This window comes from Euprymna scolopes, chromosome 15, assembly GCF_053919585.1.
Source record: "Euprymna scolopes isolate OS-2025 chromosome 15, ASM5391958v1, whole genome shotgun sequence".
Classification (NCBI taxonomy): Eukaryota; Metazoa; Mollusca; class Cephalopoda; order Sepiida; family Sepiolidae; genus Euprymna; species Euprymna scolopes.
The window spans coordinates 73,392,509-73,416,915 of NC_136496.1; the positions used below are offsets into that span (position 1 = coordinate 73,392,509).

A 24,407-nucleotide genomic window follows, 5' to 3' on the forward strand; every position below is an offset into this window, starting at 1 on the left:
TTGAGTAGATACTTTTCACTCTGATTGTATTATTTGTTCTTTTATCAGAAAGTCAGTTTAAAGCTATCAGTTTTCTATCTAAAAAAAAAAAGCCTTTTTAATATCTCAAAGTGAAATTAAGCAAGCTAATATGACTGCCTTCATAATATTGGCTTCAATAGTATGGCAGATTTATTATTTCAAAGTGTCAAACTACTTAAAAGTTTTATTAATGTGCAGATATTAATGGATGCTTGTGTATATTTTTTTTTTTATTTTTTTTTTTAAACCAAAGCATTTCAGGTGAAAATATTATTACTGACTTGCGTGTCGTATCAGAATTAGTATAACTTCGAAAAATGATCCAGTAGAAAAATAATTACAAGTAAAAATAGAATTTGTTGACTTATCGAGTTTTATGGTATGTTTTATAAATAAGGGAGATAACTCTTAACTTAAATTGTCAAATTAAGTGTTCACCATTTTTAAACACATTTTTAAAAAATGTAATTATGGCTGATGTTTTTGTTAAAAATCCATCTAGCACATCTTTTTCTGAATGGCTTTTCATAATTTTTTTTTTTTTTTATACTAATATCGACATGACTCACCTGAAATGTATTGGTTTAAAAGATCACCAATTTACAATCACCTATTAATGATATTTTTGATTAAATCTGAACAGAAAAGTAAGATGTGTGCAAAACAGGATACTTTATTGGCATAGTTAAATTGAAAAAAAATGAGTGCTTTGGTTGGATGTAGAACAATTAAGATAGCAGGATTAGTTGGTAAGGGAAGGCCAAAAGAAAAAAAAAAAAGCACGTTAAGAAGTGATAAAAATAGATTTGAAAGAAAGGATAAATGAAGATCTGGCCAGAAATAGGTTAGTTTGGAAGTCATCCAACACATGCCAGCATGTAAAATGGATGTTAAACTGATGATGCTTTAAATCCTAATTGATTTATTTTATTTTGCTTCATAGAAAATTAAGAGATCCATTTAACAATCCTGGACTTCTAATGAAAACTGTTTATTCGAATATGAGAAATCGTCTTGTTGATCCAAAATTGACGCAAGATTTGGGAGCTGCTGTCCACCCGACATTAAAGGTTGGTCAACTGATTTTCCGCTTTTGTACTTTTTTTTTATTCTGTTTGTTTTGTTTATTTTTGCTAAAATGAAGTGTGAATTCACCAAGATTAAAATCATGTTTCTAGGCTATCATATAGGTCTACTAATATTAAAGCTTTTTATAGTTCCCCAGTGCCTCTAATACTGCTGTACAGCTGTGAAACCTGGCCCCAGCACAAAGATCTTTGAACACTTAAAGTATTCAATCTGTACTGCCTACGATGCATCTATCTATCTCTTTAACTAAACCTATACATCTATCTCTTAACTAAATCTCAAACTGCACCATCTGCACAAGATGCAATGCCACCGGAATCACATTCTCTTTTGAAAAGAATACTTCACTGGTTTGGACACATTCTCTGATGCCATGAGGAATTCATTTTAAAGTTGGTAGCCTCAATTATATCCACTGGCCAGAGGTTGCCAAAAGCAGGCAACTGAAAATGTAGATTAAAATGTTGAATACTAACATGAAACGGGTAGTGGTCTGTTTTCAGTATTTGTTGCTGGAACTTGAAATGGCTGAGGTATACTAAAGACTCTACTGCATAGGTGATCCTCCTTTTATGAGGGATGCAGTGAACTTGTTTAGAGCCAGCTGAACCCACTCCAAGTGAATGCTGTTATAAGTTACAAGTGTCCACAAATATAAAGTTTTCAACAACCTTTTGATATTGTGAATTTTTACTACCATTTTTTTTACTCAAGTGTGCAAATGTCCTACAATGTCTTACAACAAATTTTTTAACCAATATAAAAAAAAAAAAAAACTGTAATGTATTGACTGCATTTAGTAATATTAAAGCAACTATAAAAAAAAATCAACTTTATGGTGAGTAAGAAGTGGACCTTGGGTTTACTTTCAACAACCTCATAACTCTCGCTCCTTTAGTCCTCACATTTCTTAAAAGATTTTTCTGACAAAAGGAAGAATTGTTGTTTTCAGAGTCTGAATTTATTCATATAATACTTACTGTTGGCTAGCTTTTGACCTTGAAGTGGTATCTTTTTAAACTTTTTTTTTTTTTTCTTTTTTTTTTTTTTTTTTAACTCAAGTGGTTTTATGCTTTCTCTGGAGTGATTTCCATAAAAAAAACATCCTTCTTGATGTGGAGTAGCTTGGTGGTTGATGATGGTCTTGTATGCATGGAATCAGTTTTACAGCAAAGTTTCTGGTTTTTGGAAACCTAATTCATTATGTAACATAATGTGTGCTACACTGCATAGCTGTAAGTCCTTTTAGAGTTAAGGACCACAAAAGCCACTTATTGATGCATTCTCGTTGAACTTTAGGTATTCCAAAGGAAAATGCATGCCTTGGACTTGAAAAAAAAAAAAAAACAATTTATGGAAATCTCTCCAGACAAGACATGAAGCTACTTCCTATTAGCAGCTAAGATGATTATCATAAAACCTGGAGATGTCTATTGACTTCAATCTTGAAAAGAACAAACCTTTAGGTAAGAGGAAAACGGTTAACAGAAAAAGTTCCACAAGTCTGCATTTCTTGGAAAGAAGTTACTGAAATAGGAAACTGTATTCATATTTGCTACAATTTACCCCTGACATCTGAAAGGAAGTGAGAACATATCTGCTGATATTTCCTGTACAACATTCTCAGCAAAAACTCTAGTTACAATCGTCCAGTACCATCAGTGCATTTCTGTTGGATTCGGTGTTGAAACTACAAAATGTGTGTAACGTCGATGTAATGATCCAAAAATACAAAAGCTTCTTGGAGATATGTTCTCATTAAATTTGAAAAATGATTTGTTTTAAACATCAATCTGGATATTATGTGTGATACCAGCATCGATAGAATAATGTCCTTTTGTTTTAGAATCCTTGTAACAATATTCTTCAATGTGTATCACCTGTCTCAATAAAGCAAGTCTCTAAGATATGTTTCGCCTGTGATGAAATCAGATATTCAAGTGGTTGAATGTCTATATACAGTGTCGGTTCAAATTTTAAAGATACACATGGACATGTCTTGACCACATCTCCAGAAACATGTGTACATTGTCGGCACTCGTACCTGCTGATTTGTCACCTTTTTATGCTGGTGCAAATGCCTTTTGGTGAGCAATAATGATGTACATACCACAATAAAAGCATTTCTTCATCTACTGTCGTTATTTTCATGGCAGACGTTTGACTGAGCTCCATTCCCTAGATATTTCCTGTACAATATTCTTGGCAAAAACTCTGGTTACAATCACTGCAGAGAATTTTCCTTTCTTTGTTAATTAAATCAAAAAAATCTTCCCTGAACAAAGTTTATTTCATAGAACTTCTCATATGTGGTACACAATACCACAGTGCAGCTTTCCAGCTGACTACAACATGGTCATTTTCAAGACCAATGTTAAATTCTTGTTGAATTGCCTTAAATAATCAAATTTTGCCAATTTCATCCATCTTTTTAAATCCTCTCCTACTGTTGCTCATCATTTAACCAACAATCTCGGTAATCTTTATTCTCAAATCTTTTTAATGACTAATACCAAAACCAGAAAGACATTCACAGCAGGAACTCCTCTTTTAAACACATCAAAAAGATCACAGAGGTTTAATCTATTCATAGTTGCTGAAGCTTTTGAGAAGCAAATATAAGAACTGCATATCGACTAGTTGAAGCGATTCCAGTGGATGGAATTTGTCAGCTTTGAGAGCCATACTGAATAGAGCGCTGTTGCAGGAGAATTTACGTTCGGTAGTTCTGGGACTTCCTGCTTCAGCCGAACAATTAATTAGCATTCACCTGCTGAGATGGTGAATCGCATTGCACTCAGACTTCCAATAGAATATTTTTTTAGCATTCAATCTACTTTATTTGATATCTGGCATAATCACGCCGAGAGTTCCACAAGTGTGCAGTTCTAATAAAGAAGCTTTGTTCATGGAATCTACGTAAACGTAGGCACGAATAAAGAGTAAGGGAAATTATTCATAGTGTTTTCAGCCAGATAAGTGTTTCTCGTGAATGTTTGGCGAGGGGGGGGTCATAGATTGGAACTCAGACGAGCACTTGCTATGAAAATAACAATAAAACAGACAGGCTCGCAACATCTCTTCTGTGAGAAAGGTTGCAGGGAAGAGAAAAGGGCATCTTCCACTAAGCTACAAAGTCTATTCTGAACTCTGTCAAGGCAGGATAAGGGCTTCCTAGCAGTTCCTGCCCAGATGTGACAGCAATACTCCATCCTTGGACGTACCTGGCTACAGATAGAGAATTGCATGAGCAGGTAGATATCTACTGGATCGATAGAATCCCACCATTTTTCCAGCGACCTTGATGCACATGTTCCATTTTAGATCAAGAGTAAAGGGCAAGCCCAGAAGCTTGTGAAAACATGGAGCCTCCCCAAGATGAGAGCCATTCATTTCAATTGATGCCAGATGAGGATCAGAATGTTGATGTAAAGATAGAAGCTTGGTTTTAGAAGCATTAGAAGTAACCAGCCACTTTTTTCCTCATTGTACCACCTGCTGAAGATGGGAGCTAAATTAAAATATTGTTAGATAAGTGTAAAGAACGCTGTTAACAATGCAGAATAACAGATTATTGAAGTGACGCGATGTATGAACAAAAATATATGAACAGGATTTGTTTGGTTTTCTTTTTTAAAAAGTATATTCTCAAAAATATCATTTACCATCTCCATTATATTAAACAGAAAATCCATATTTACTGATTTATATATGTGAATGATTTTGAAAAATAAATAGATGTACAAAGATTTTAAATTTTAATAAGACCTTCATTTATTTGTCTGTTTTTATTCACATGTCATTTCAATATGTCAGTATTCTACATTGCTGACAGCCTTCTTGTACACTTACATATTTGTTTACCAGCAATGCTTCAAGCAAACTACCTTTCTCTTTTAAAAATATTGTTAGATTTCCAACCCCCATTTATTGTATTTTATTTGTTTTTGTTTTCCTTTATATGGCTGTGACATGCATTTTTTTTTTCTTTCTGAATTAAAAAAAAAAAAAAAAAAAAAAAAAAAAAAAAAAAAAAGTTCAAGTTGGATATTTTCTTTTTCTCCATAGCCACAAGCAGAAATATTGGAAAAATGCACGGCTCAGTTTAAAAAAATTGTTGAAATTATTTTGTCTCGACATGGAAATGTAAGTGTTGTCATTTCTCTTTTAAACTTTTATGATTTTTATTTTTCGCTTTTATTTGCCTTAAACAAGGTAATTGTATTTGACAACTGTTAATTGGGGGAGGGGACATACCTATGGGAGCATCCTAAGTGGGGAGTTGTACAGCGAGATGTTTGTTCACATTTAAACTTTTGCACGTTGGTACAGTCAGGGAAAAAGGAAAGGAATTTCAAGGGGTAGCAGTTTGAGTAAAAGAAGTTACCAGAGTAGAAACCCCTCTGGTATCTGGATACCTCTACAGTGAAGGGATGAGATTTTGTCTGATGGGTCAGTTGGGGGTCTAGAGAGTACCAATGCAGTAAGTTTTTTGCAACACATGCTATTAAAGTGTAAAACAAGCACAAGGCTGCGACATTGTGGTGATGGAACAGGGGCTGGGGCTTGGTAGATAATGTGAGATCTGAGTTTGTTTGTTTGTTTTTTTTGTTTTTTTTTTTGTTGTACCAGATCAAACATAACAATACTTTGCATAGGCGAATGGTGGCTTTGTAGAAACATTGGATACTGGCTGGTGTGAAGTTTTCTAGCATATTAAAGGAAACCTACTTTCTTTGCAGCAGCCTTGGCAATGTCTTCTATGTATTTGTTCCAATTCATGTTATTTGTGAGTGATGAATTCTTAGCTAGGATGCTATTAGTCATAGCAATTAGTGATTGAAAAGGTTTCTTATAATTGTTGAAGGAAAGGAGCTTTGTCTTAGTAGCATTAAATATTACCATTTATTTCTGTCAGAAAAAGGTACACGCACATATCCAAAAAAAATGGACACATGCATATCCAAAACAATGGCTGAATATTTAGAAAATGGCCTCCAGTCTGTAACCATTCAACTACAATGTTTCCATCTGAAATGTGTTGGTTTAAAAGATCACCAATCTACACAAACATGCAACATGATAATGATGGAGGTCTGAACAGAGCTGAAGGAGAGAAACTGACCAAATATCAAGGTCTCATGTATGATATGAAAAGAAACTGGAATCTTAAGGAGATATCAATCATACCAGTTATTATAGGTGCCACAGGGCTTATGAAGAAGAACCTGAAGTCCTACCTAACTAATATTCCTGGTGAACAAAGTGCAAAAGAGATCCAGACAATTGCACTTAAGGGAACAATGAGAATACTAAGAGTTCTTGGCTGGTTTCAATAAAAAGCAGGGCAATGTTGACAGCTGGTTTGACTTCCACATACCCAGTGTTACAATCTTCAAAGGAAGAAAATTAAAAAAAAAAAAAAAAAAAAAACACTTTCCAATTATGATATTGTTTGATAAACTGAGGCATGTGTGTATGAGATTATAATTGCAACTATGTGAGAACTGGAGGCGAATATCGTTTACAAATGTTATAGATGTGTACAGGTCTTGAAAAACGTCTGCAATATTTTGCTGAAGAAAAAGAAAATCTGAAATCATAAACATTTTGGGCAATTCTGTAAACAAACATATCGGTTCTTACTCATATTTAGAATTCAATCTAATCAAAAATCAAAACTACAGTAAAATCTTTGTACGTATCCATCATGGAATGGAAATGTCATCTTCCAAAAATCACAAATTGATAAGTAATTTTATTTTTATGTAGAAAATAATTTTTAAACAATTAATGGGAATTTGTTGGCATTATAACATAAATCTAGTAACTATGAATTATGGTTGAATTATCTCCCTTTGATTCTTGATATTTTTTTTCATAATGGCGGATGAGACAGTTACTTCTCAGATAGACTTATAAAATTTTACTTGGTTAAAATAATTGATCACTTTATATGATTCTTGGAATATGACCTCTTCATTCCATCTTCTTTATGCATTTTTTAATTAGGTTAACTTCCAAGTAAGAACCATATTTGGTTCCATTCCTCATGAGAGAAATATGATTCAGCTACTCAAAAGGTATGCTAGATAAAAAAAAAAAATTGCTCCCATCTAGAATGATTACCTCATTTCTGACCGAGAACTGAGTAGATATATTTAATTTTAGTTCAAAGAGTACAGTGTACTTAATATTTTTATTGATTTTGTTAACAAACATCTCATAAAATTTAGAAGTAGGGGGAACAAGTTTAGTATAAACCCATTCAAGTTTATAATTGACCAAATTTTATCTTTTGATCACCCTTCTTTGGCAACAAAATTGTTAACCCTTACCCCACACTAACTATTACCAACTTCTAAAAACTAAGTTTACCTGCCCCCCCCCCCCTTTCAATGTAAGTGCAAACTTTCACTTTTATCAAATTATCCCTGAATATTTTTCATTTTGTGTTCAGTGTAATTTTTTTTTAACTATTTAAGTTATATTATTGGAAAAATGTGTAGACATAAAATTTTAGCCTATTAAGTACTCTATAATCTTTAAAATTATACTACTTTATCGTACAAGAAAATAAAGCTGACTTTTTTTTCTATGGTGCTCCATAACTTAAAAGGTGTATATCTATATATAACAGTAACAAAAGGTGTATATCTAATATTCCTCCCAGAATTCTTGAGAACAAATTGCATTTTTAGGAATCCTCATCCTATACCAGTGGACAATCATTCAAAGAAAAATTTCTGTATTCTGCATTTTTAAAAACAATTTTTTCTTCACCTTAAACAAGGCATATTGCCATTTGGAATGTAAGGAATTACTATTTAGGATCATGTCTAACAGGGGACTGTGGGGAGTTGAGTAGCAAGATATCTGTTCATATTACATTTAAACTTCAAATTAGTACAAAGAAACAGGGAGGTAATTCCAAAGTCTAGCATTCAAAGGAAATAAATTATTAAAGTAGAAGGCTTTCCAGCAGCATCTAGGTACCTCAACAGTGAAGGGGTTGGATTTTGCTGCTTGTCATGTTAGTTGAGAATATGCATGCCAATGAGACACAAGTGCTATGAGTTCATCAGAGCGCATTCCATTAAAGATATGATATTCTTTGTTGAGAGTAATTTTCTAGCACGGTAGAGGGAGCCCACTTTCTTTGGCAATGTCCTCAATGTTTTTGTTCCAATTCATGTTACCTGTGAATTTTAGATTGAAGAGTTTGGAAGATGAGCTTTCAGATATGATGTTATTTGTCATAAGGTTTTTTGTAGTGGTTAAAGAAAGGAAGCTTAATCTTCGTACAAGGAACATTCCAAAAGTAATGCCTCCTATTCTTTATTCTACCCGAATGGATAAGAGGGGATTGTAAATTGCATTGTTATGACTGAACTTGTGTGTTCATTACCCGAAAGCTTCATCTTTCTTGCAGATATTGACAGTGTGAGACGCTAAAAAAGCAACACTTATTATGGACATGCCTCAGAAGCAGACATGCATCATTGAGTTCCTGGCAAAAGTACATTAAAAATAGTAATGACTGTAGAAAAATAAATTCTGGAGCACAAAAGGTCTCTCATTTTAATGGTACTACTCCAGTCTTTTCAACTTTTTTTTAGTTAAAAAAAAATGGGAAGCTTTATATTTTGAACGACCCTCATAGCATTACAGTCCCATTTCATTACAGACTGTAGGTTGTTTTCTAGGGTTTCTGCCATTTTCTTGGATATGTACACATTCGTTTTTTTTTTTTTGGGGGGGGGGGATCCTTATGCCTATTATATAACGTTTTTTTTTTTTTTTTATTTTTTTTCTTCGAGTTGAATACTTGTTTGATGTTGTTTCTATATAGACTCCTCTGAATACACCCGAGTAAGTTTCTTATTCAGTTTAAAATCGTTCTCCGCTCATCTAGTTCTATATTCTTTGTACGTGTGGATAATCCCATACATAACAGCACTCTCAGGTAATTACTAAGTCAAAAAAAAAAAAAAAACCTATAAAATTATTTTATCAGATTTTCAGTCGAACCCAAATAGTAGGTAAGTTGACAAATAAAACCATTTTTCAATGATTATTTCTATATTCAGAATTTGGAAAAACTGTTTGAATCTTGCTTTTAAAACGTACCTATATTTTCAAATTGCAGAAAATTGTTGAGGAACAGCTTGATGTTCAGCGGATTGCTAACATAGCAATTGATCTCTATGCCATGACGGCTTGTATAGCTCGATCGTCGCGGTCTTATTGCATTGGCCTTAAGAATGCAGACCATGAGGTATGTATGCACTTCTTTTAGAGGAGACAAACAATTGCTATGTGACACTGCTGAAATCAACACCATTATTAAAGAATAAGTCAAATTAATATAAAACTTATGTTATTTTGTTTGATTTTTAAAATCAAACCCAAATAACATGTAAGTTGGCAAATCAAACAATTTTCAATGTTTTGAAATAAAAGAAATAATGTAATACTAACTGGACCCGTGAAAATTTCACGTTTTCTTTTCTATTTTTTTCACATACACATTATCCCATCACATATCCGTACCTTGAAACATTTACATTAACCCTTTATCTATCGATCTATCTATCTCTCTCTCTCTCTCTCTCTGCCTTGAGCGTGCGTACAGAAAAGGGCCGAACTTGAAAAAAAAAGCCAAACAGAAACTCTGATGGCCAAACTACTTTTTCTCCCCCCATCTATCTCCCCCTCTCTCTCTCCCCCTCTCACTCCTCTATCTGCCCCCTCTCTCCCCCTCCCTCTCTATCCTCTTGGCTTTGTTTATATCTAACAGCAATCAGTCGTAGTTGCGAGAATATTTTTAATTAACGAAAACTGCGTTTCTCTCTCTCTCTCTCTCCCTCTCTCTCTCTCTCTCTCTCACACTCTGTGTGTCTATCTATCTATCTATCGCTCCCTCCCTCCCTCTCTCTCTCTCTCCCTCTCTCTCTCTCTCTCTCTCTCTCTCTCTCTCTCTCTCTCTCAAACAAATGTAAAGAAAAATAAACAATGAAAAAAAACAAATAAATGTTCAATTTTTGTCCCCGCCCCGTGGAAAGTATTGTTATGGTTGTTTCCTTAAAGAATACCTAAAAATCAATTATTTCATAACATATTTTGAACGGTCAAACCGTAAATTTCTAGAAGTAAAAAGACATATAGCGGTGAGAACATATATATACATAGAGAGAGAGAGGGGGAGAAAGAGAGACAGCAGACAGAGAGAGAGGGGGAGACAGACAGAGAGAGAGGGGGAGACAGAGAGACCGCCGTATGCTACTACTAAATTTTCATTTGTGTATGTACTTATACATTTGTTTAATGATATAGAGGGAGACAGAAACAGAGAGAGAGAGAGCGAATGATGGTTTCGCAGTATATTTTTACTCCTACTACATTAAACGTTTGTTTTTCTTTTTTTTTCTCTCTCTCCCTTGAGCGTTCTCTTTTTTCTCTCTCTGCCTGGGTTGGCAGACGATAATAATTATTTGAAGCCAAATTTTTCAGAAAAAAATGAGAGAGAGACAGAGAGAGAGGGGGGGAGAAAGAGAGACCGCCGTATGCTACTACTAAATTTTCATTTGTGTATGTGCTTATACATTTGTTTAATGATATAGAGGGAGACAGAGACAGAGAGAGAGCGAATGATGGTTTCACAATATATTTTTACTCCTACTACATTTAACGTTTTTCTTTTTTTCTCTCTCTCTCCCTTGAGCGTTCTCTTTTTTTCTCTGCCTGCCTTCAGCATTTTACATTAGCCTTCGTTTGATGTGTATTCCGCTAATCCAGGAACGAAACATGAAATATTTTTCTAAAAATATGTTTACTCCTACAACATTAAATTTCATGAAAAAAAACTTCCCACTCTCTCCTCTAGGCATTGTTTATATTTAAGAGAGAGACAGACAGAGAGAATGATGGTTTCGCAATATGTTTGTACTACTACTACTACAGTAAATTTCATGAAAAAAAGTTTTAATAGGAGAAAGGTATATATTTACATGTGTGGTTAAATTATCTCCACTGGCATGGTTTTCGGCAGATCTAGGTGGACCCGTGTAAATTTCACGGTTTTTTGTTTCTTTTATCTTTCTCTCTCTCCCTTGAGCGTTCACTTTTTTTCTCTCTCTGCCTTGAGGGTTCTATTTTTTCTCTCTCTGCCAGGGTTGGCAGACGATAATAATTATTCGAAGCCAAATTTTTTCGGAAAAAAAAGCCAAAAAGGCCAAATCCAAAAGCGCAGGCACATTTTTTTTTAAGTAAAAAAAGGCCAACAGAAAGCCAAATTGAAAACTACAGAAAAATTGACTATATTGAAGTTGTTGACTTTCAAATATAAACATTTAGTAAATAACTGTGGAAACAGATTTTAAAATATTTTTAATTAACGAAGACTCTCTCTTTCTCTCTCTCTGTCTATCTATCTATCTATCTCTCGCTCTCTCTCTCTGCCTTGAGCGTTCGTTCAGAAAAGGGACAAATTTGGAAAAAAAAAGCCAAACAGAAATTCTGATGGCCAAACTACTTTTAAAATGAAGCCAACCTGGCAACCCTGATCTCTGCCTTGAGCGTTTGTTTAATGTGTAATCCGCTATTCCAGAATAAAATCTTCTCAACCAATCAAATTTGCCGGAAAGTGTGACATAGATAGATAGATAGTTACAAGCGTATTAATATATAGAATATTTAAGAAATGTGATCTAGACACCAGATATCCATTATCTTACATATAAAGTTATCTTATTGGATTTTCAAAGCCAAACCTAAATAGCATTTAAGTTGACAACTTAAACTTTGCTTCTGACTAGCAAATTTTCATTTGTTAATGTCATAAGAAATATAACATCCTTTGCAATTTATTTTAAAATATTACTTAGTCCATCCCAGACAACTTGTATTTGGACATCAATTTAGATATTTTTTTTGGTGCTTCATATATCTTGATATAATTTTTCAAACATTACTTTCTTTTGAACTTTGCAGCTTTCAATTTCGTGCACTAGCCAGCAATGTTATAGCAAGTCTATAAAAAAAATTATTTCGCTAACCATTTTCCTCCAAAGAAAAAATCCAAACTTTTAATTCTCCTTGGAATAAGAGAATAATTCACTTTATCTTGTCTTTCTTGTTTATGAATAATAAATGTTTGTAAATCATGATTTGCATAATTTTAACTCTCCTCATATATATAGATGTTTTATCCTGAATATTGGCCATTTTTATCAAGATTAATCTATAAATGTTAATGTCAATATTTATATTTCCATTTTTAAATACTAAATATACAGTAGAACCCCAGGATATGGCATAAAAATTCGTAACAAAAATATATAATGCACATGTATATAATCAAATAACATAAATAACATTGTAAGGTGGGACAAATACCGTAGCAGGGACCAGAAAAAAAATTCTATTCCACATCATAACCTGGAAAAACTGTATCCTAGAGCCACCGTATCACGGGGTTTTACTATATATTTATATATGTACTTCCTCTGTCGTGCTAGTAAAAATTGTTCAGAGCGCTTGGTCTCTTGAATTTGGAAAAAAATGTTTTCATGAGACATTTTTTCTTTTTTGTTCCTTTTTTTTTTCTGTACTAATTGATGTTTGTTTTTTGGGGTTTTTTTTTTGTTTGCTTTTTTGATTTCCGGTTTGAAATGTTTTCTTTTTTGTTAACTTTACTGATCGAGATGTTAATTTATATTGTTATATTATTGGTATCCCGGAAAATGCCAGGCACCTAATCATGGGCGATTGTGAATGTTTGTGACTAGAAAAATGTTTGGATGGCAAAAAAATGTTTCTAAATGAATTCAACATTTTAGAGATACAATATTTAAAAATTTATATAACTTTTAAGCTTTTAACATAAACAAAACGTTAAGATAATAGATTAAAGCAAAAACAAAGAGGACTGAGTGGTGATGTCAGATAAGGAACAGAGGGAAAATTGGAATATAGATACGTAGTCAGGTAGATTTGGACGGTCAAGTTGGACAGTCAGCTAGCAACCAGGTTATAAAGCGGACAGATAATGGTCCCTGTATGCCCTGAAAGATATCAGGTGCAGAAAATCACCAGAATGTAGAAACAAGGAAAAGTGTGCAACTCCAAAATGGGGGGAACATTTGGAAATAAGTTGCATGAAAATGTAACCAAAGTCTTAATGATCATTCCTTGGGATGAATCTTCATTGCAGATTTTGCAAATATATATCGTCCCCCCTCGCCTCTTTTGACTGGATGGAAACCTCATAAAAACTGTTATTTGTCATTTGGTTAAAGAACTGTTTGTTATTGTCCCATCAATGAACTGTTTGAATCTGTTATACATACACTCGCATGTATGAACACTTGTTTACATCCATGTCACAGACGACACAATGCTGCTAGACAATCACACGCACATATAAACTCCATTATATATACATCATATTAGACAATTACAAATGCGTTATGTATACACTTCTTATATACGCACATTCAATAGACACGTAATAACGATTAAAGAAACCTGTTATACACTGTATATGATAGTATGAATATTAGTGGAACAACTGTCAAAATGTAAAGTTTTTTTTTGTTTTTGTTTTTTTTTTGTTTTTGTTTTTTTTTCCAGTCATTTTTAATGAAACGTGTTTACTCCTCAGTAATGGCAGTAATTACATAATGGTCAATCAATATAAATTTCTTGATGACATACTTTATACTATTATGATTGCTCTTGAGATAAGTAAAAATACCATGAATATTAATTATAAAGTGATCTGTGCTACCAGTTTAAGCTAGCTGAGGATACTGGCTTCCTAACCTAAAATGCAGTAAACCTTGATGTTATTGTTTTGTTTTTTTGTTTTGTTTTATTTTCCTTGTAAAACTCAATCAGGTTTTGCAAAGTCAAAAACAACAATTTTCTTCTACAATAAAAACAAACCAAACTCCATGAATATTTAAGGAAATAAAGAACTTGAAGCATAATCTTATTCTAAAATTACTGGATTTGGCATTAAATAACACAAAACTTGATATGCTATAAAAAAAAAAAAAAGACAAACTGATTACAAGTAATGTGTGTCATCTCAAACAGTTATTGGTCTCATGGATACTTGTACAGACTATGAAATTTGCAAATGCTGTCAGATCTATTGTATGCAGTTATACCCTTGGAAAACATTAGCTCACAATCATGCCCCCTTCCAAATAAAACCTTGTGCTCAATATATCGTTTCCAATAGGTTATAGCATCAAATAAGTTGAGAAACTAAAATTTAAAAAAAAAAAAAAAAGAAAAAAAAAGAGGGTGGGGGCTATGGTATAAAAGCAGATAAGTACTAGAAAAGGGAAGATAACTCTGACTAAAATGTGAAATTTAAGAAAGCCAAAATGATATATTTATTTTTTTTATTTAAATATTTATTTATTTTCAACGATATGAAGCAAACTTTTACCTTGGTTAAAGGGATTTATTTTTGTTAATCCATTTTATTTTATTTTACAGATTATGCTCACAAAAGCAATCTGTTTTGAAGCAAACAAACGGATCTTCGAAAATGTCATGGATTTGGAAAAAGGTAAATTCTTTATATTAATTATATACTAGTACGATGTTCGGTGTTGCCTTGGAAAATAGTGTCAAAGTCACCCCAAACACAATAATAGCAGTAATCAATTACTTACTTGCAACATTGTGACGAGTTAAATATAACTAATATATATATATATATATATACTAGCTGTACCCTGCCACGCGTTGCAGTGGCTCAATTTGGTGTAATGGAAAAATTTAATAAAAGAGAAAATGCATGTTTCTTATATTAGTACAGCAATCCACTGCAAAAAGTGAAAAAGAAGGCGAAAATGAAAAAAAATGGTACTCTTGCAGAATTTGATCTGGATCCTCGGGAGTTTCTGTCAATCATTCATGGTTTGGACTTGACCAACAATCAGTGGATGAAGCCGAACGTAGTAAAAATGTTGAAACGCTAAATGTTTTTTTTTTTTTTTTTTTTTTGTTGTTTTACAAAAATGTGAGTTAGTAATTAATATTTGGTTGATGGTGGGGGGAGGGGGGGTTACTATACACAGATTCGAAAAAGTTGTCCAAAAACAAATAAATGAAAGCAAAGGTAAGGTAATTTACGTTTCTACCTAATTGGATAATTGTTTAGTGTTTTTATGTAATGTAAAATGTTTAATTGGCTCAAAAAACAGAAATGGTCGCGGACTCTGTTGAATACGTTAAGTTTGGGAAAGTAAGTTGAAAACTAAAAACTATACAAAACAGTGTCTGAAACTCACCGAATATATGTTACCATGACATAGGCTGGCATAATCGGTGGGTTTCTGACGGTATTTTGTATAGTTTTTTTAGTTTTAACTCACTTTCTCTAACTTAAAGTAATCAACAGTGTCCACCACCATTTGTAGCTTTCAAATACCCCGATAAACACTGTTTTTCAAGCCGACTAAACGTTACATTAAATGAAAAGGGTTTGTATTACTAAACACAGATACAAAGAAGTTGTCAAAAAATAAATATATAACAAATAAATGTTATCAAAGGCAAGAAAAGTAAATGTTCTACTTAACTGGATAAGATTTTAGTGTTTTTATGTAATGTATAATCGGTTCAAAAACATACAATGTTTATCGGTATATCTGAAAAATACAAATGGCGGCAGACTGTATCGAACACGTTAAGTTTGGGGAAATTTTGGGAAAATGAGTTTAAACTAAAAAAAACTATACAAAATACTGTTAGGAACTCGCTCAATATATGTTACCATGATGTAGGCTGGCATATAATCGGTGGTTTTAAACTTTTGCTCGATACAGGTGACGACTTTTAAAAGTCCCTTTTAGTGATTACCTGGTTTGAGGATATTTGTACAACTAAACGGCAAATCTGCTCAAAAAAATCCGGTATTATTTTACTTTAAGGCCCGTTTCACGTTCATATATAACAAAATATTTTATTGTAGATTTCAGTGTGCTAAAAACGAATCTGCAAACCGTTTCCGTAGCAAAAAGAAAGTTTTCATGAAATTAATTTTTAAAAAAGTGGGTGATCACTTTTCAATGTAAATTTAACTTAGAATGAGCACCCACTTTCTGGCCACCTGAGAGAGGGGCATTTTTCTGTGTTTCTTGGCTAAAAAGTTTTTTTGTTTGATTTCTTTTGCATGGTAATAACCCCTGAACTCTGGGACTATTTTCCATTTCACAGCCATAGCCTTCGTTTACGCTATGCATGAGCATAAACGAAAGCTGTTTAACCAATAAATATGGGAAAAAATCCCCCCTCTCTCAGGTGGCTAGAAAGTAGGTGCTCATTTTAAGTTAAATTTACATGGAAAAGTGATCGCCACTTTTTCGAAAAAGTAATTTCTTCATATCATAAAAACTATTTTTTGCGACGGAAACGATTTGCAGATTCATTTTTAGCACACCAAAATCTACCAAAAAAATTTTTGTTATTTACGAACGTGAGACGCACGGCCCTTAATGGAAAATTATATAAAAAATCCGGGGGAAAATAGTTTTCAATAAAAACAGCAAATGAATTCAATAGAAAAAAAAAATGGATGCTATTTTTTTTTTTTTTTTCTGTGTTTCTTGGCTAAAAAGTTTTTTTGTTTGATTTCTTTTGCATGGTATTAACCCCTGAACTCTGGAACTATTTTCCATTTCACAGACGTAGCCTTTGTTTATGCTATGCGTGAGCATAAACGAAAACTGTTAAATATGCATTTGCGTACCAAACTGCCTTGTCAAAAAACCTTTAAGCCAATAAACACGAAAATAAATGCCCCTTCCTCAGGTGGCCAGAAAGTGGGTGCTCATTTTAAGTTAAATTTACATGGAAAAGTGATCACCCACTTTTCGAAAAAAAATTTCTTCAGATCATGAAAACTATTTGGTACTCCTTGGGCGTTGAGTTCCATGGCGATCCGCAGAATTATTTAATGGTCATTCCCTTAGTACCCCCCCCCCTAGTCAAGGCTAATACATGCGCACGTAACCTTTTTTATTTATTTACTTACGTGGTGGAGTTTCTATACTGATAGGTTTTTTGAAATTTTTTCACTGGATTATTATTGATTGAACACTAACCAGATTATGAAAAAAAATTGAAAAAAATAAAATCATTTCAACATTTGAAAGGGGTACTCACTTTTTAGTTACCACGCTCTGGTAAATCGGTCACTCTTTTTTTTCTAAATACGGAAGTGTCTTCGGGAGATATAAAATGGTCGCATGTTGACGAAGCAATGTATCGGGAGGCGTACGGGTACCTTTATTGGTAAATTTTTAGATTAGGTCCACCTCCTCAATTTTCTTTTAAATGACGACTTGAAATGGGTTTCGACTATGCTGAATACGAAAATCGCATTGAAATTTTGCAGAAATAAGTAGTTATCAAGATATAAAAAGTTGTATTATGCATTGTAATCTTTGGCGGCCATCTTTTTTTACGTGTGTGTATTTGTTTATGGCGCGTGTGCACGTAAAAAGATGGCCGCCGAAGAATACAATGCATAATACAACTATTTATTTCCGCAAAATTTCAATGCGATTTGCGTGTTCAGCATACTCGGAAACCTATAAATGTCGTCATTGAAAGGAAAATTGTGGAGGTGGACCTAATCTAAAAAAAAATACCAAATTATTAAACATTTCTCCAGCATGTTAGTGAAATTTATAATACTTAAAAAAAAATAAAAAACAAGTTTTGAAAAAAAAACAAAAAAAACTCACCTTTCATAAAAACGATTTAAAAAAAAAAAAAAAAAAAACCCACAAACTGACTAAAAAAAAAAAAAAAAAATTAAAAAACTCGAAACTTTATTTTCATAAAAACAATAAAAAAAGTCATGTTGAATCTATTCTTTTTCTTTGAGAAACAAATATATTTCTGACTTACAAATGCGGTAGAGACTCATTATTTTTATTTTCTATGGTTTTGATATACCACGTTTTTATTGGTTACAAAATGGGTGACTGATTTATCAGAACGTTGTAACTAAAAAGTGAGAACCACTTTCAAATGTCGAAATAATGATTTCTTTTTTACATTTTTTTTTTAATAAACGTTATTTACGTTAACTCTTTTCATAAATAATTTTTTAAAAAAAGTAACTAAATCATTTATTGATAATTTGTCACATGTACAAACATTTATTTATTTACGTAGGCTTAACTCCTTTCGTGAATAAGAAAAGTTTTACTCTTTAAGAATAATAAAAGGAAAAAGTTACTGAACATTTATAAAAGGTCTTACTTCTTTTCATGAAGGCCAGAGGAATAGTTGGCCGAAAAGTCGTGAAAAAACAACTAATAAAGATGAGATTAATAGTCCGCAATAAATAAAAATGGTGCTAATGCAGAGAGCGATCCGCGCTATTTTTTTAATCATATTTCCACGTTTAAATAACGTTTTACGATATGTTTTTTTTTTTTTTTTTTATTCAATTGTAAGGTTAAAGTACAGAATAGGTACAAAACATCCTTCCCTCCCCATGTTAAGAATGACTTTTTAAATAACATTATTTCAGCACGGATCACTCTCTGCATGAGTATCATAAAAATTAATACAAATAATACTTATCTCAATAAGTGAAAGGCTAATTTCTACCGCAGTTATGAAAAATATTTTTTATTTCATTTAATATTTTTATAATTTGCAATGTTAAATTATTTTAATAACATAAAACATTCCTTGACTTTAAAAATAGAATTTCTGAAAATTTCAATTAAATTGGTAACGTAGAAATATGGTTTTATTCGCTTTTAACGAACCAAATTTACATTTTTATATATATATATATATATATATATATATATATATATGAGGGTAAAATAGGTAATAAATAATATATTTTAAGTAGTAACATTGTACATCTAGAAAAAAAGTAGGTTTATGGTTTCTAATTGTCCGCAAGGACCTGTGGTGTATTTGAAGTACTTGGTAAAATTCAGTTGTATAGTTACATACTTCTAGAGATTTAAAGTTCAATCCTCCAAGAGAGCAATACGCGGTCATAGCTGACAAAACTAGTGCATGCTACCCTTGTCGATTAAATAAAGGGCTTTGTTTAAAATTCTATGTAGATTCTAGAGTGCTACAGAAATATTCCAAAGTTCGACAAGATACATGTGAAGGTTGGACGTAAGATCAACTGAAACATACTGAAAATGATCAAAGATGAGATCGGTAGTCTGAAGAATCCGAATAATCAAATCCTTATCTCTAAAATGCAGAAATGTAACTAAGAGTCGATGTGTTGCTGCGTTACTTACCACACACAAACGTATGTGAATGCTTAATCTGGAAAAAAAAATTTCTGCTCATTTGAAATTCATTTTAACAGTAATGGTCAATTAATGTAATCATCTCAAGGAAAGTATTACTTAAAGAAATAAAACAACAAATGAACTTAATGAATATTTAAAGTCTTGCTATTAATGTGCATTTAAATAGTAATTGATTTGTTATTGTCATTAACATGAATTTAGTTTTACATAAAAAAAGAAATTAACCTCTTGGAAGTCTTTATGTGAAAAAAACAACATCTTGTAGCTGTAAATTTTTAATTAGTTTTAACAAATAACATTTCATTATGTAGATGGCTGAAGTTCAATTTCCTTTTCTCCCTTGTTGCAGACATTTCTTTTTTTCTCTCAATAACATAATGATGACTTTGCAAAAATGTTGTCAAAAAAAATGTGCCCCCCCCCTTATAAAAAGTTTGGTGTAAGAATTAATGTTTTGGGCCAATTTTCAGATATTTGCCGTCTGAGAGACTGAGCTTTCAAACGATACCAATTTTGTGAGTGTTGGTCACATATGTCGAAAGTTTTTGGCAGGCAAACACACACACACACATTCCCTTTTATATTATAAACTAGCGGGGGGGGGCGTTGCCCGGGTGTTTTTAGGTGTGTGTATGGGGGGGGGGATAAGTAATAACCCTGAAATGATGTTAAAAAAATCAGAAAAACCAAATCCAAAAAAAAAAAAAAAAAGCGGAAAAAAAAAACCCCGCTGTATGTATGGGGGGGGGGGGGTAAACTAAAGAATAAGCGAAGTAAAAAAAAAATAAATAAAGAAACGTTGCCCGCGTGTCTAAAGATGTAAAAGAAAAAAAAAATAGTTTTAGCCGTGAGGCTGGATTGAACCTGGAATGCAGAGGTGAAACTAACTCCAACCACTTAACTGTCTAGGCTAAGAGTAAGAGGAATTGATTATAGTGTTAAAATAAGGGTTATAAAGCGAGTGAAAGAGGTTTGATTGACAGATAGCCACTAAATGAGGTCATTGCGGGAGTGTTACGAGATGACGTAGCAGTATTTTATTTTTTATTAAATTATGTATTTCATTTCCTGTCTAGACATCTCTCTCTATCTGTCTGTCTGTCTCTCTGTTTGTGTATGTCTCTCTCTCTCTCTCTCTCTCTCTCTCTCTCTCTCTCTCTCTCTCTCTCTCACTTCGTCTTCCTTACTCTAAAGACTGGAAAATGGCGTCTGGCTTCTTTTTTTTTTTTTTTTTTTTTTTTGTAAAAACTTCAATCGTTAATATTTTTTGTAAGCATTTTTTTTTTTTTTTTTTTACTTACTTCACATTTTTGGCTTGTTATTTTTCGTTTAACTATCGTATCTAACTATTTTGAATGTGCTAATAACTTTGGTAACGTTGCCATAGCGTAGAAGTTCATAGTTTAGCTTGTGTAAGGGTTAATTTTTTTTTTTACCGATAACATGTTTTTTTAAATTCAGACTGCCATTAGAGCTGGCTGACGTCAAGATCACGGAACATGACTCAGCGGGTTTTAAATACAATTTGACCCAAAATAAACGGCCCATGTATACTTTATGTAGAAGAGTTGGCGTTCGTATTTTTTGGGGCAGTTATAAATTGATTTAAAAATATGTAATGTTTAACATTAAAATGTCACTTTTTGGGGGACCCTCTCCCCCTGCAGAAAATCGATTAGTTGACACACTTCTGATGGTCCTTTTGGGATAATTTTTCGATATTTGTCGTCCGGAGGGTGGGGCTTTAATATGATACCAAGTTTGTGAATTTTTATTCAGTCAGTCAAGTTTTTAGCAGACACACAAACTATACATACATACATTTTCGCTTTTATATATATAGACTACCAGAGGTACCCGGTGTTGCCCAGGTGTTTGGAGATACGTGTTGAGTACAAAAAGCCAGAAAAAAGTGAAAGAACCTGACGTCTTACCCCTACTCCATGACACGACCGGAAGTGTAAAGTGTTAAAATTTAACGTAGTCAATCAAAAAGATGACTTGCAGAAATGGCGTTGCTTTTAATCCTCCCATGAAGGTCGTTTTTAATGTGAAGGGGAAAAGCAGCTCCCCCAAAAAGGGGGCACTCTGGCAGTATCCAAATAAATAGTAATTGTCTCAGTATGAAGGATTTCCCCTACATTGACCAAGGACCAATTACAGAAGAGATACTACCCAACCGGAAGGCCGGGAGTTGTCATTCGTTCGATTAATCTTGCGTTTGCTGTCTTTTTCGTATAAATAAAGCGAAACTAATCGAACGCTTAAAACGAGGGAACTTTTTAAAACTCCATTAAAAAAAAAAAGATAGACAATGTCTGTTAGCAAATCTGAGATATTATGATCTAAGAAGTAATAGAAAACTTCTCCCAGAATCTAACCGATGTGAGAATCCCCACCGAAAAAGCCTTTCATAGACATATACAAACGCACGCGCCTATTTTGCCTTTTATATATTAGACTAGCGGGGGTGCCCGGCATTGCCCGGGTGTGGTGTGTGTGGGTGGGGGGTCAAAACAAAATGGAAAATAAAGAATAAACGAACCTAATAACACTGTTTAATTATGAAAAAAAAAAACAACAAAAACAGCAAAATAAAGAATAAATGAACAATGTTAAAACTTTAAAAAATTGGGAAAACAAAAAAAAACACAGCGAATGTGATATAAAAAAAAAAACAAAAACGACCGTGATGCAAAACGAACAATGTTAAAACTTTAGAAAAATTGGAAAAACAAAGTAAAACAGTGAACTTGATTGGAGGGGGGGGGCATAAATAACCCTGTTTCATTTCAATATTAAATATTTCATTTCAATATTAAAACCTTTAAAAATCAAATAAAAAAAAAAAAAAAAACTAATATTACATTACCGTTCGAACTTGCAACCTTAAGATAATGACGCTGGTCCTATACCCACTGAGCTGAGCTAAGAGCGCATCAGTGAAATTGGGTCGGTTTTGATAAACTTTAAACTAATTCAAGAAACATGGTTTGCGTATGCGTATTTGGCCATCTTTTCATGATGGAACGATTTTTTTGCTACCCCTCCATGTAGGAAAGTGCCCAGTTGAGGATGAAGGATTAGTCAATTTTTCAATATTTGTGGTCTGAAGGGTCGAGCTTCAAAATGATACTGATCTCAAGAAAATCTGTCGCCTCTGTCAAAGTTCTTGCGAGACCTACACACACGCACATTTTGCCTTTTTTATATATACATATATATATATAATTGCTTGAGGCACCCTTACCAGGGACTGCTAACAGATCTGTTGATTAATTAGTTAATACCTTTTTAAGTTCAGAATGCACGTTTAGAATTGCTTGCCCCATCCCCATTCTTTATGCAACATTTTCCTATGATCTAAAAGTAATGATCTGTCTCTTAATCAAATAGCTTGGAAATTTGTGTCAATTTTGATTACAGACATGAAATCTGTAAAGATTGTTTTCCGTTTTTTTTCCTTCAGGTCAAGTGTTAAACAATGATGAGAATATTCGCCAGATTTGTGATAAGATCATCAAGGCTAATGGCTATGCAGCAGAACATCCGCTGACACGAAATTGGTGAAAGAAACAGATTTATTTTTTCAAAAATATAAGTTTTGTGAACGAGAGAACTATAATTTCTTGTACTACTCGACTTGTTTTAACTCAAATGTTCTCTAAACCTGCTTTAATGTCTTTGTATTTTGTTGTTACAGGAAATAATAATTAATAAAAATTAAGACATATCCAGAGATCCTTAAATGCTGTATGGAAACTGCTATTATCTTTGGAAGTTTTTATATTCAGACGATCTGAGCATTCAGCATCCTTTTTTTTCTGCCAGGCCAGTTAATTTGAAAATGTTTTTATGAAAGCAATGGTGTTTAAGTAACGACAGATATGCTGGCAGGCTAAGCCCATTTCTTTCAAAGGCCAGCAGAACTGTTGATTAATTTAAATCTGATCTCTGCATTTATACGAAGAAAAAAAATGTTTCAGACATTTTTTTTGTTGTTGCCAGAAGTCAAATTTTAGTAAATGTGCACTCTCAGGTTGGGGGTGGGGGCGTCTGAAATCTGTAAATGATGATGACTCTCCTCTGAAAAATCGTTAAATATAGAAAAAAAAAAAATACAGTTTGCTTTTTAAGTTTTGGATATTCAAAATAAATTAAATTTTTATTCATATTATTTGCATTGTGCATCCTGTTGTTCTAATCTTGAGTTATTTTTACATTTTGGTCAATTTAATCCAAGTGTAGCTTGTCAAACTTTGGAATCTTTACAGAATTTCAAACAGAATCCTCTATTTAATCTTAATATTATTAAGGCAGTGTGCTCTTATTCTGCCAGTCATGATTGGGTAGAAGTTCTAAATAATTTGCTATTGTATTTTTGAGTGTTGTCCGCACTTAAAATTGAACCTTTAACCTCTAGAGAAGAATGTAATTTACAACTAAATTTTACCAAATATTTTATCCACTAGTTTGTAAAATTCAGTTGTATGTTACACTCTTCTAGAGGTTGAAGGTTCAATCCTCAGTGTGAAATATATAAAATATACAATTGCGAATTACTTTTATCCAGTTATGGCTGACAGAATAAGAGCGTGTAACTGCATGGATTAAATAAAGGGTTCTGTTCACAATTTTATGCGAAAGATTCTAGAGTTTAACAAGATCCATGTGAAAAAGGTTGAAGTTTTACATTGACCAAAATGTGAAAATAGATAACAACAATAGTCCGAAGGATATAAAAAAAAAATACGGATAATCAGTCCTCATCTCAATTTTCAAACCATGAAATTTTTAATAAGGTGACTCCTCATAAAACCCAATTGATAATTCTTGGCATCCATCTTGTTTTCGGAATGATTTAAAATAATATAATCTTTCTGTTTGATTTTAAGATTCATTAACTATCATTTAAAATGTTGAAACATTGATCGATCTGCGTAGACTCTTTATAATTTTATTTATGTA

At 32.8% G+C, this 24,407-nt stretch overlaps 1 protein-coding gene across 4 annotated transcripts in view; it reads left to right on the forward strand.

Annotated features, from left to right (window-relative positions):
- LOC145293904 (complex I assembly factor ACAD9, mitochondrial-like) overlaps window positions 1-23,232 on the forward strand; it is a 123,472-nt gene extending 100,240 nt beyond the window's left edge. For all 4 annotated transcript variants that reach the window (XM_080140707.1, XM_080140709.1, XM_080140708.1 and 1 more), the window contains 5 exons: window positions 965-1,091; window positions 5,179-5,256; window positions 9,260-9,388; window positions 14,623-14,695; window positions 22,909-23,232. In XM_080140707.1, coding sequence (XP_079996833.1) covers window positions 965-1,091; window positions 5,179-5,256; window positions 9,260-9,388; window positions 14,623-14,695; window positions 22,909-23,009 — 508 coding nt within the window. In that variant the 3' untranslated portion in view covers window positions 23,010-23,232. The remainder of the gene's footprint in view (window positions 1-964; window positions 1,092-5,178; window positions 5,257-9,259; window positions 9,389-14,622; window positions 14,696-22,908) is intronic.
- Window positions 23,233-24,407: the final 1,175 nt, after the last annotated feature.